General features: G+C 46.7%; 1 protein-coding gene across 2 annotated transcripts in view; it reads left to right on the plus strand.

The window, feature by feature from the left end:
* Positions 1–13,314, plus strand: part of CLEC16A (C-type lectin domain containing 16A) — a 210,759-nt gene that overhangs the window by 73,468 nt on the left and 123,977 nt on the right. For both annotated transcript variants that reach the window (XM_004373253.2, XM_023728464.1), the window contains exons 11-12: positions 4,603–4,738; positions 9,340–9,440. In XM_004373253.2, coding sequence (XP_004373310.2) covers positions 4,603–4,738; positions 9,340–9,440 — 237 coding nt within the window. The remainder of the gene's footprint in view (positions 1–4,602; positions 4,739–9,339; positions 9,441–13,314) is intronic.

Raw genomic sequence — 13,314 nt, forward strand, 5'->3', positions numbered from 1 at the left:
CACTTAGCAGCATCTCTGGAAGCCACTCTGTATCCGTTCCCAGGGATCTTCCTCATTCTTTCCTGCAACTGTACTGGGTGTGTACTCCATAGACACCCAGCCCCTCTACTTGGGCATTTAGGTGGTTTCCAGTGTTTGGCAATTACAGATAATGCTGTAGCAAGCACCCTGTGTGTGTGCATTTTCATGTTGTTAGAGGTGTATCTTCCAGATAAATTCCTAGAAGTGGGCTTACTGGGTTGAAAGGTATTTTAAAAAAATAAAAAACCAAACCTGTTGCCATTGAGTTGATTCCGACTCCTAGAGACCCTATAGGACAGAGTAGAACTGCCCCATAGGGTTTCCAAGGAGCGGCTGGTGGATTCGAACTGCCGACCTTTAGGTTAGCAGCGGAGCTCTTAACCACTGTGCCACCAGGGCTCCTTAGAAGGGTATAGTGGTGATTTAAAATTTCCTTTTAAAATGTATTCATTAAAAAAGAAGGGTGAGACAGTTCAAATAAAATGATTAATGAAATAACGAATAGTACAAGTGGCACACAGACATGGCAGAAATCTTAAAGGCAGACAGATGACTGAGGCTTAAGCGAAGCTGGACTAGATTGTTGCTGCAGTCCCCTTCAAACTCCAAAACAGAAACCTGGTGCGGAGGTGGGGGGCTCAGGGTCTAAAAAGTGAGGTTCAGGTGGAGCTCCAAGATCCATCCTTAGAGCCTGAGCCCCGCCCTCAGGGGCCATCAGGTAACGCCAGTGTCCACGTGAGCCCACTGAGCTGCTTCCCTGGTGGCAGCAGCATGGCAGTGTGCAGGGTGGGAGAGTGGGTGCGTGTCCACAGGGAGAAGGGGGAGTGGCTGCACAGAGCCAAGTGGGACGTTCCCGTGTGGGATAAAGATGGGGCTCACTGTGACCCTGAGTCTCCATGCTCGGCCAGCCCTCTCCCACGTTGTCTTTAAAAGGTGACCATAGAATCCATTTTAGAGAGTGGTGGTTGAGAACCTGGGGAGACCCTCTCCTCAAAAATGTCACCAACCACCCCCACACCCACATAGAATTCTGCCTACAGTTCCCGTGAGTTAGACTCTAGGCCAGTGCTATTTTTAAGGGTTTTTTTTTTTAAATTTTAATAAAACTGTTAAAAAGAAGGAAAAAGACTGAGCATTGGAAGAACTAATCTGTATTCATCTAGAAAATTAATCTCTGGAACAGCTGGATGAGATGTATAGGGTGGGGGGAGGTGTTGTGCAGCTGTAAGGACCAGGGTGCAGCCGAGTTTGGGCCCCTCGCTCTGTATGGAGAGGCCCTTGTGGGCCTGGTCCTGCATCACGACACAGTGTGGGGGTGGAGGGGCAGGGGCGCTGGTTGCAGGTCCCCTCCTGGCTCCCTTTGCCACATTTCCAGCTGCGTGGCCTCAGAAAAGTTGCTGCTCTCTAGGTTCTTGTTTTCTGTATACAGCATCCAGGGCTGGACCAAACCGGTGGTTTTCAGGTACTTTTGCGGGACGCCCCAGCGTTCTGGAAGGGGATCTTAGGGGCCTCTATGGAGTGGCCGAGGGAACCTGTGCATGGAGGGGTTTGGGCACCCACCCACCCTTCACCCAGAGCAGCAGCTCTGCTTTCATCTGCTTTCTGCACATGGTAGTGTGTCATGGAAAATGCCGTCCAAAATTAGGCCCCAACTGCTCAAAAAGAAGACCGAGAAGCACTGGACTGGATTATCTTTAGCCTCTCCCCTCCTCCAGAATTCTCACGGTGTCCAGGGAGAGTGAAAAGCCAGAAAATGGACATCCACATCACAGTGGGCTTGGTCTCCAGGCCGAGGCATGAGGGCTTGGCCCTGTAAGCTTGGGGAGCCCATGGAGCTGAGTTCCTGCCGTATCAGCCCCACAGGGGTCAGGGCTGTGCCTGGGGAACGGGGACCTGCAGTGTGGTTGGTGGTGGCTGTACAGGCCAGGGCCGCAGCAAGAGGCCTGAGACGGGGGGCTGCCACCATAGTCTTGTTTGGTAGACTTCAGATGTCTTTGCCAGCATGCCCCATCAGTGAAAACAAACAAATAAGTAAATTCAAGGATGCACCCCTCAAAATGTATGTGTATTTATTTATTATAAATTATATGTATTTGTATTACTGTGCTAATGTTATGTACATTATAACGGATAAAATAGATTTTAAAAAGACGAGAATAACTGAAAGACCCGCTGCCCGATGACTTACTTTGCATGCTCACTGCAGAGCATGTCCCCAACTTTGGGGAGAGAGAGGGGCGCCCGATGGAGGTTGCTAGAGGTGAAAATGCAAGGAGATGGAGCCGATAAGATTCCCTAAGCAGCTGGCTGCACCAGTGGCCTGCTCTTGGCCATACTCGTGTCCTGCCTGTACTACAGGCCCTGGGCTAGACAGACAAGGCCGCTACTCATATGAAGCCCACATTCTAGTGGGAAAGGCAGACTCCAGACAAGCAGTAAATAAATAGACACTATAAAATCCAGGTAATCATAAATGCTGTCAAGTAAAAACAAGGTAAAGGGCGGGGCAAGGGAGGGGGAGACAAATCTCCAGGACGGAAGAATTCCAAATAATTTATACAGATACTCACCCTTAAGTGATACCACTCCTTAAGTGTGGACTGCACTTAGTGACTTCCTGCCCAAGAGTGCAGTGTGGAGAGACGGGGGAAGCTAACTTTACAGTGGAGAAACCTGCTGAACACTGGCTTGGCCAAGTGATGAAGGTCAGCATCAACAGCGATAAGTCTTGAGGATGGGATGTGATGAGCAGGGTACTTTCCCTCTGTGGTCTTCCTCCCAAAAACCTATAACTTCAGCCTAACCATGAGAAAAACATCAGACAAACTCAAATTGAGAGACATTCTACAAAGTACCCAACCAGTGTTCACAAACTGTCAGGATATTCAGAACCAAAGAAAGTCTGAGAAACTGTCACAGCTCAGAGGAGCCTAAGGAGACATGACAACTACATGTAATGTGGTATAGTGGAAAAGAAAAGGGACATCGGGGGAAATTACTGAAATTTGAATAAGATACGGAGTTTGTTGTTGTAGTTAGTTGCCATCAAGTTGGCTCTGATTCATGGCAACCCTGTGTACAACAGAACAAAACGTAGCCTGGTCGTGCACTATCTTCCAGCACTGTACTGGACAACATTTCATTGTGATCCATAAGGTTTTCACTGGCTAATTTTTGGGAAGTAGATTCCAGGACTTTCTCTCTAGTCTATCTTAGTCTGGTAGCTCTGCCGAAACACTGAAACCAGTCCACCATGGGTGACTCTGCTGGTATTTGAAACACCAGTGGCATAGTTTCCAGTATGACACACTGACAGACAGGTGGTGGATATGGAGTTTACTTAATAATAATTTAAAAAGCAGTCAAGGGAAAAGTGGGTGGGGAAGGTGTCCGAGAAGATGTCTCCCAGGAGGTGACATTTTCACTGAGCCTTGAATGATGTGAATGAGTCATAGGAAGGGAAGACGTGGGTTAGAGTGTCCTAGGCGAAGGACACAGCTGTGTAAAGGTCCTGAGGCAGAAGCAGGCTAGGGGCATTCAGGGGCTAGGGAGAACTCCAGCACAGCTGGTGAGGCTTGAGCTGGGCGGAGAGGGCTGGGAGGTGAGCTCAGAGATGGACAGGGGCCAGCCCATGCAAGGCGTTTGGATTTCATCCCAAGTGTGATGGGAAGGCGTTGGAGAGTTTTGAACAGACCGATGACGTGCTAATTTCCATTTAAAATCGCTTTGGGTCTGTGTGGAGAGTAGACTGGGGTGCAGGAAAGGAAGGGGAGGCCAGTTAAGAGGCCGTGCAGGAGGCCAGGAGAAGATGAAGGAGGCTTGAATTAGAATGGTACCAGTGCAGGCTGCATCCGGGTCCAGGGTATACATTCTCATCCTTCCAGAAACGGAAGTGCAGGTTTGCATTCATCATCTTTATTTTTTTCATTGTGTCTCCTCAAGATGGGGGAGATGGTATTAGAAGGCCCACATGTGCACAGCAAAGAATCCTGTTTTTTTGAGAGATCTTAAAGCGCAGCAACCATCCATCTTTACTTCAAGACGTTCTTTCTTTAGTGGTTCATCAATTTTTCTGAAAGGTGAAATGCTTACTGTGCTTCAGTCGGTCACTGTAAGCTGCCTTTATTTAGTTGGGAAAAAATCAAACAAGGCGCCTAAACTCTCCCTTCCTCCTGGAAGTTGTGAGTGGAAAGGGAAAAACACAAGCTGTTGGATATTGTTAGTGAATTTGGTTGTTTTATTGGCCACAAATTATTTCTTCTACCTCAAATCCTTTGGGGAGGAAGCATGATGTTGATAAAGGGTCTCTATTTTGATCCTGAAATAAATGATTGCAATCCATGTTTTCTTGTCAAAATAAGGGACACATCTCTCGATATTTCTGAGACGAATGGAAAGAGAGGTCCTGGCCTGTGTTTTCTTTCTCCTCCAGTGTGTTGCTGATGTCCATGGCACTCCTGTGGAACATTTGCTGGACACATGAGGAGCAGTTTACATGTCTTCTTCTCGAACATGAGTATGTGTGTAAATACAGGTCTGTAAGCCATCGGGCCTCATCCCAGTTTCCGTGTTTGCTTCCAGAGATAGAGATGGTGATCATGGAACGCAGCAAGCTCTCAGAAGTGGCCGCCAGCACCTCCATGCAGGAGCAGAACACCACAGACGAGGAGAAGAGGGCCGCTGCCACGGGCTGCAGCCATAGTGTGCAATGGAGCAGGTAGGCGGCCGGCCGGAGGGGGCTTGCCCTGCTGAGCATGTGTATGCTTCCCGCGGGGGCTGCCCAGGAGCCAGCCATCTGCCCGTCGGTGGGGGTTGCTGCTGTCTTACGCTGAGGAGATGGGTTCAGCGCTGAGGTTAAGTGCCTTGGCCGGGGTTGCCCGGCCCAGGGTGATCACTTAGAGTTAACCCAGGGCCTCTTCTCACCACACCAAATGCCTTCTTGTGTCTCTCAGCCCAACCCTCCTGCTTCCTTTCCTTTCCCTGCTCTTCCTCCAGCCTCTGATCACCAGAGGGATGGCTCCTCTTGAGAGACCAAGGGGACAGAGCCCAGGTGACATTGTAGTGCTCACCACTTGGGAAGAGATTGACCGGGCTACATTGCCACCCACCCCTGCAGTACTTTGGTGCTGGGCTCTGTCCTAGAGGGTGTGGCCTCACCTTACATTGGCTGCTCTAAGAAGGCTCCCTTTGGGGCTGGGCTTGGATTTCCCTGTTCCCGTTCATTCACCGCCATGCACGCCACCGTCCACAGAGCTTGTCCCAACCGACTCAGCCAGCGTGATCTAATGCTGCTGTCTGCCTTCGACTCTGCCTGATTGTTCGTTTCAGTGATCGTCTGCTGAACCTAAACCCTCTCAGACCCCTGAGATACCACATTCCTGGAACCGTGCTGGAACACCACCCCTTGAGAATGGGGTTGGGTGGAAGCTGCTCCCAGTCTGTGCAGTGAACTGTCAGAAGCTTCCTCGTTTCAGGGTGATGGGCTCATAAAGTGGCCCCACTGCACAGACCCCGCGGAGTCCCCCTGATCCTGCTTTGTGTTAGTAAATGCACAGCAAGCCTTGCAGTTCCTCAGTCAGCCTGCCAGGCATTCATTAGTGAAACACACACACACACCCATCCTTTCTGTGAATCCAAATTAAAGCGAAGAGTTGAAGCACACTAATTTTTTCCTCCACATCTTGTTTATCTCTTTGCTTGGCAAATGTTTTGGTTACCCAACAGATGGAATTAATTTTTATCAGATGCCGAGGGAGCCATTTTTAGTCTTTGTTAAATAAAAAACGTATTGGAGGGCAGTGCAGGCTATCAATTGCTGTACCTTATAAAGACCTCTTTGATTTTGCTTGACAGCAAAAAATGTAAGGTATGAAGCTCTGAAAATTAAGGAAATCATTCTAAACATAGAAAGGGAGGGAAAAAGACCTTCAGATGCTCAGCCCAGCGCTTAGAATATGCATAATTGGAAAAACCAGGAGTGACTAGCCTTGGGGGATGCTTAAGCACATTAAGGTATATTTGCTCAGTGGAGTATGAGCTGCCTTTAGTTGAATAGTGTCACGATGTATCCAGTTTTTTAGAGGCTAATAAACAGAAATAGGGCACATATTTTACATAGTATGGTAATACTGTAACTTTGCTAAAGGAAGAAAAACACCTGTGCATTGCCAAAACCAAAAAAAAAAAAAGAAAGACACCAACCAAAACATGCTTGAATGTTGGAGTTGGTGGCTTCTTTTTTTCTAAATGTTAGTAAAGGGAGAGGTTTTCTTAGGGTTGATTAAGATTGTTTCTTAACTCTGAGTGACTTTAATTGGCATCTTTTACCACTTGGCTTATGATGGAAACTGGTGTGGGTGCCTTGAGTTGGGCCACATGTGGGCTTGTGAGCACACAGCCCAGGAGCCCCTGGCCAGATCTCTGCATCTCACTGAGCCCGAATGCCAGGAAGAGACTGGCCCAGGGCCAGAGCTGACTTTTCCTCTGCAGGCATCCAGTTGTTAGTGATCAGAAACACTGCCACTGCTCTCTGTTACCCCCGCTCCCAGCACCGAGGCAGGGAGGGTGCTGAGGTGAGAGAGGGTGGAAATTCGCTCTCCACGACGCAAATTGGATCTTGACGTTGATCCATAGCCCGAGGAAACAGTCTAGAAAAAGGCAGATCTGTTCTTATAGCCCTCATACATTATGGGCTGTATCTCCGTTTGGAGTTTAATATAGACATAAGTAACGAGAAACTATTCAAAAAAATTTTTTTAAATTATAATTTACGTTAATAAAATGTTAAAAACCTTGAAATGTGTAAAGAAGAAAAAAAAAAGTCTCCATGATCCCAGCATTCACAGGCGACTACTATTAACATTTTGGTTATTTCCTACCAGGCTTTTTTTTCATTGCCAACTTTTTGGGAATTCTTCCTTTTTTTCATCTGTATCAAACTCCAAGCATCTTTTTTAGTTTTGTTGTGCACTTAGTAAACAAAACGCTTAATGACTGTATGATACATCATCTCATAAAAGATAGTATGTCCACTCAGCTCTTCCCTTGTGGTGGGGCATTTACTTATTCAGTGTTATTCCCAAATGAAACTACAGCCCAATTTCCAAGTAGCTGATTTACCAGAAAACATTTTATACTTCATCCTGCTCCTAAGTTTGGAAGTGTTATCGTTGGTGGCTTACAAAAACCCAAACCCATTTGTGGTGAAACCATCGACACAGCTGGAAGGTGATGCCCGATCTCGGGCAAGGAAGATACGGGGCTCAGGAGAAATGGAGACTGAACATAAATGCCCCCCGAAGGTTTCTTCTTTAACCTTCGTGTTGCATGTGTTTATTTCAAATGTTATGACGAGTACATTTGCACTGTTTTTTCTTTTGCATCTTTCAGTTTAATATTTTGAATAAGCAGTACATTTATCGGGTTCAAAATTCAAAAAGTAGAAAAGGTTACGTGGTGAAAAGTCTCCCGGTTCCTCATCCCCACCCAGTTTCACTCCCTACAGACAACCCCTGTAGATAGTGGCCTTTGTGTCCTTCTGGGGGTTAAGTGTGCCCTTGGTCATTCATTGAGGTGATCTGTCTTGGCCTCAGAATCACATCCAGAGAGGACAGCTGCAGAGGGCCACGAGGTTAGAGCTTCCTACCAGTGGACCCTACCCGTGCATATCCTATTATCATTGGGTCGAAGAATCTTTCTGGACTAGGCTCTTCACCTGGAGGGGCAGCATTTGGGATGTGTGGTTTCTTGATTTTTGCAGCTGCTCTGCAGATCTCACCCACAAAGCATCAGAGGCAGGAGACTTTGTTACCGATTCTTACCAGTCGGGGAAAGTTGGTCCAATAAAATGCTGAGATCACGGGAAAGTACCCTTGGAATGTAAAAATTGTTGTTGTTGTGTGCCGTCAAGTCTATTCCAATTCATACCGACCCTATGGGACAGAGTAGAGCTGTCCCACAGGATTTCCTAGGCTATAATCTTGATGAGAGCAGATCGCCAGGTCTTTCTCCCGTGGAACCATTGAGTTGGCTGCTGATCGCTTAACCCTTGCGCCATCAGGGCCCCTTGAGTATAAAGATAGAAACCAAATAGCAGCTCCCATGTCCTGCACCCTTTCCAGTGTGTGCCTGGCCCTGAGTGGAATACCTGTCAACCATCATTTCACTTGAGTCCTCACAATAACCCTGCAAAGTTGCAATCCCCATTTCACAGGTGGGGAAATGGAGAGGTTTTAGGTAGCTTGCCTAATGGCGTGCCGCTAGGAAGTGAAAGAACCAGAATTGGAACCCGGCAAATCTGGCTCTAGGGCCCACATTCTTGAAATTGTTTGGACTTGTGTGTGTCTTGTCTCATACTGTTTGTCTAGCACATTGCCCTGTTTTCTTTCTTCATTCTCTTGTTACTGTTTGAAATGAGGATGTGTGTCTGTTGATTCTCTGTGTCTGCCCCCTCGTCTGGCATGTGACCTCCATAGGAGCAGGGACTCTCGTTTTCCCGCAGTGTCTGGGGCACCTGCTGAACGATTGTTGAACCACTCAGCAGTCTGTTCCTCGGTCAGTTTCCCCTCTAGAAAGCAGTTCTTTCTGGGCAGAACCATGTTCTGATTTGTCCTTGCGGCCCCAGTGCCTGGTGCTGGACGGGCGTCTTAGTCATCTAGTGCTGCTCTAACAGAAATATCATGAGTGGATGGTTTTAACAAAGAGAAATTTATTCTCTCACAGTCTAGTAGGCTACAAGTCCAAACTCAGGGCATCAGCTCCAGGGAAAGGCCTTCTCTCTCTGTCAGCTCCAGAGGAAGGTCCTTGTCATGCATCAGTCTTCCCTTGGTCTGGGAGCATCTCAGCACAGTAACCTCAGGTCCAAAGGATGCGCTCTGCTCCTGGGACTGCATTCTTGGTGGTATGAGGTTCCCATGTGTATCTGCTCACTTCTCTCTTTTATATCTCGAAAGAGATTGGATTAAGACACTGTCTAATCTTGTAAACCTCATCAGCATAACCTCATCACAGTGATAGAATTTACAGCACATAAGGAGATCACATATAACCTCATCATAGTGATAGAGTTTACAACACATAAGGAAATCACATCAGATTACACAATCATACAATACTGGGAATCATGACCCCTCCAAGTTGCTACACACATTTTTTGGGGGACACAATTCAGTCCATGACAGCGGGACACCGGGTGTGTGGTGAGCGTTGGTGGGCTCATTAGTGCAGAGCTGTAGGAGAGAAGGGCAGCCCACTCCCCATGTGCAGGTGGGAGGAAAGAGGTGTTCATGAGGCTGAGGCGTGTCCCTCCCTCTTTTCTAGACCCTTCCTGGATATGGTGTACCATGCCCTGGACAGCCCGGAGGATGACTACCACGCCCTCTTCGTGCTCTGCCTCCTCTACGCCATGTCACATAACAAAGGTAAGCGTGCCCCGTCGCCTGCCTTCCTGCCTGTGACTTGAATGCCCGTGGCATCCCTCTCTGCTGTATGAGGCAAAAGGAAAACTGCTTTCATTGAGGAATGTCTTTCCTGACTTCGGCAGACTCCCACAAAACTTCTCTGTAACCTTGTTAGAATGTCTCAGGTGTTTCTCTACAGACTGAAGTCACAGGAATTAGTTACTCAGTCAGTATGGTGGAAAAAGGGTTAAAATGTTGATTGTGCAACCCAATATGACTGTATTCACGCTGTGGTTTTCTTTCACCCCTTGCTGTACAAACTGACTTAACATCCGACTTCTTTCCTAACATCAGAACTGAAATTGGTCAAATTGTAACCTTGGTTTTGCTATTTATAACAGTTGTTGTTCTTGCTCAGGGTTCAGAGCTAAAATAGACCCTTGGTGGAACATGTGGAAGCATAGATACCCTTTCTGAAGAAAGGTGTGGTTCTCTGGCTTCCCTGGTTGAGCCCACGTGATCATGATCAGCTCCTGTGGAGTCAGTGGGTTTGATTAGAATTTGTTCACTCACTCACCCACTGCTGACTGCTGGGAACAGCACTGCCTGCCTTGGCATGGGCAAGTTCTAAACCACCTCAGAATCTCTTAGAAGAAGAAGCCAAGAACATTCCTTCTGGCTCCTGCGGAAAGCGGGGCTTTACATTACATTAAGTGATGTTTTAGTCGGTTTTTTGTAAGCTTATTGGGGAGCTAGTGGAAGTGGTTTTTACTAAGACATCCTATGACTAGAGGCATTTAAGAAACACTCAGCTGGAGTAGGCTTTAGTCACCCCCAAAGATATCAGGTCTTAATCCCCAGAACTGTTAAGTGTTACCTTATTTGGAAAAAGAGACTTCACAGATGTGGTTAAATTAAGATTTTGAGATGGGGAGTTTATTCTGGATTATCTGGGTGGGCCCTAAAAGCATCACAAGCGTCCTTATCAGCGTGAGGCAGAGGGAGATCGGACACAGACTCACAGAGGAGAAGGTGGTATGAAGACAGCAGAGGGAGAGGCGCCATGGGAAGCTGGGAGAGGCAAAGAACGGATTCTCCCCTAGAGCCTCTGAGGGTGGCGTGGCCCTGCCAATACCTTTTCAGCCCAGTGACACTGGTTTAGGACTTTTGGCCTCCAGAACTGAGAGAACAAATGTCTTGTTTTAAGCCACCAAAGTTGTGACAGTTTGTTACAGCACTCATAGGAAACTAATATAACAACTAAATAATTATTTGTTCTTAAATCATCAATACGTGCTCATAGTAGGTAAGTCAGTTTGTGAGAAAAGAACATGCTGTGAAAAAAGTCATCCTCCTCGTTTGTCCCCCAGCTCTCCCCTTCAAAGGCAGTTTATGTTCCCAGTTCCTTGTGTGTCATTTTAAAGATATCAGTGCAAATCCAAGTACAAGTATATATGATTTTATTTCTATTACTGCCCTCCTTAAACATAAAATGAGATGTTCCATATTGTCTGTTCTAAACTTTTTCTCATATATTTCAGCACATCATTCTCCATCCATGTACAATGAATGTATAGAACTGCCCCATTCTTTTTAGTAACATGCTGCCATCCCCTTATTGAGTGACATTTAGACTGTTACCAGGCTTTTCCTATTACAGACGGGACTGCAATGGCTCTTCTCATATGTAATTCATTGTGCTGCCATGCAAGTCTATGGATGTAGCCTGAGAATTTTTTTTATCGTTATTAGTTTCTCTTTCCAAAATTTATACACAAATTGTTTCGTGACATTGGTTGCAATCCTTGCAATGAGTCACCACTCTCCTTGCCTTTCCACCCCGGGTTCCCCATGTCCATTTGTCTAGTTTTCCTGTCTTCCTGCCTTCTTGTCTTTGCTTTTGAGCGGGTATTGCCCATTTGGTATCATAGACTTGATTGAACTAAGAAGCTTTTTCCTCACGTGTGTTGTTTGTTTTATAGGCCTGTCTAATCTTTGGCTGGAAGGTGGACTTCGAGAGTGGCTTCAGCTCTGAGTTAGCAGGGTGTGTGGGGACCATAGTCTTGGGGAGTTCCTCCAGTCACCGTCAGACCAGTAAGTCTGGTCTTTTTTTGTGAATTTGAATTTTATTCTGCATTTTTCTCCCGCTCTGTCTGGGACCTTCTATTGTGATCCCTGTCAGAGCGGTCAGTGGTGGTAACCGGGTACCATCCAGTTCTTCTGTGATCAGGTTGGTGGAGGCTGTGGTTCGTGTGGTCCTTTAGTGCTTTGGACTAATATTTTTCTCATGTCTTTGGGTTTCTTCATTCTTCTTTGCTCTGGTCAGGATGGGACCAATAGATGTATCTTAGATGGCTGCTCGCAAGCTTTTAAGACCCCAGATGCTACTCACCAAAGTGGGATGTAGAACATTTTCTTTATGAATTATCTTATGTTAGTTGACCTAGATGTCCCCCAAGACCATGGTCCCCAGCCCTCAGCCCCAGTAACTTGGCCCCTCAAGGTATTTGGATGTATCTAGGAAGTGTCTATGACTTTGCCTTCGTCAAGTTGTGCTCCCTATATTGTGTGTTGCCTTTCGCTTCACCAGAGTTAACACTTATCTACTATCTAGTTAGTGATTTTCCCTCCCACCCTTCTCTTTTCTCGTAACTGTCAAAGATTGTTTTTTTCTATGTGTAAACCTTTTCTTGAGGTTTTATAATAGTGGACTCATACAATATTTGTCCTTTGTGATAACTTATTTCACTCAGTGTAATACTCTCCAGATTCATCCATGTTGTAAGATGTTCCGTGGATTCATCGTTGTTCTTTTTCTTTACATAGTAGCCTAAGATTTTTAAAAGAAGTATGGCAGACTCCAAATCCTGCAGACATTCCTCTCTACAATCTCGTTCGCTGCTGTGACTTTTGAAATCCCCTCCAGCTCGTGGCTCGGTTCCTGGCACACCGGGGTCCTCAGCTACTGTGGAGTGAACAGAACTCCACCAGACTGACCAACTTCCACCCATGGATTGTCTGCCACTCCCCTGACCCCCGCCCTCTGTACCCCCCTCCTCCAGTCCTGCAGTCTTAACTCCTGCTGTTGCAAGCTGGAAACTCCTGCCAAGATGTCTCAGCAACACTTCGGAAAGGCCTGTCTAACATTACACTCATCCCCCTCATAAGTATCCCCCAACCCCATCACACTTCCTGACATTCTGGTTTAGTTGAAATTGCCAGCCAAGGCTGAAAATCCCATGACCTTTACTTCTTTCCCTCCTTTGATCCCAGCATTTAGTCATCAAATCTTGTCAGTTCTTCCTTTCAGCCTATCTGATAGCAGACTTTAACTGAGTGCCTGCTCAGCACTTGGCTCTAAACTAGGGGCTAGAGGGAGGCGCCAAAGGCATGGGAGCAAGAGGGATCTGAGCATGCTGTCCCAATGGCCATTATCTCAGCCTCCCTGAAGGGTCCGATATATTGCCATTTTACCATCCACCCTTCATATCACTGCCAGGTATCTTCTAATAAGATTGTTTTGACCATGTTCCTCCCTTGTTCAGAAACCTCAGTGTCTTCCCCTGTCCCTTAAACTCCATCCTACTAAGCCTGTCGTTTGAGGTATCCAGATGCCACCCATTTTTCCAACTTGATCTGATTCCCACAACTTCCCTTCACAGACCCTTGGCTCGTCTCAGAGGTTTTCAGATTTCATTTAGTGACAGAACTCTTTCATGGAGATAAACTTGTTACTGCTGTCATGGTACTCACTGAACTGTTAGTATTCTTTCAGTTGCAAGCAACAAAAACCCTTCTCATTAGCTTAGGCTAAAATGGAAAATCTATAGAAAGTCCACTGGGGAAGCTCACAGGAGCCAGGAAGTTGCTGAAAGGCCTAGGGAAGGGCAGGAAC

The sequence above is a fragment of the Trichechus manatus genome, unplaced genomic scaffold, assembly GCF_000243295.1.
Source record: "Trichechus manatus latirostris isolate Lorelei unplaced genomic scaffold, TriManLat1.0 scaffold00024, whole genome shotgun sequence".
NCBI classification, from domain to species: domain Eukaryota; kingdom Metazoa; phylum Chordata; class Mammalia; order Sirenia; family Trichechidae; genus Trichechus; species Trichechus manatus.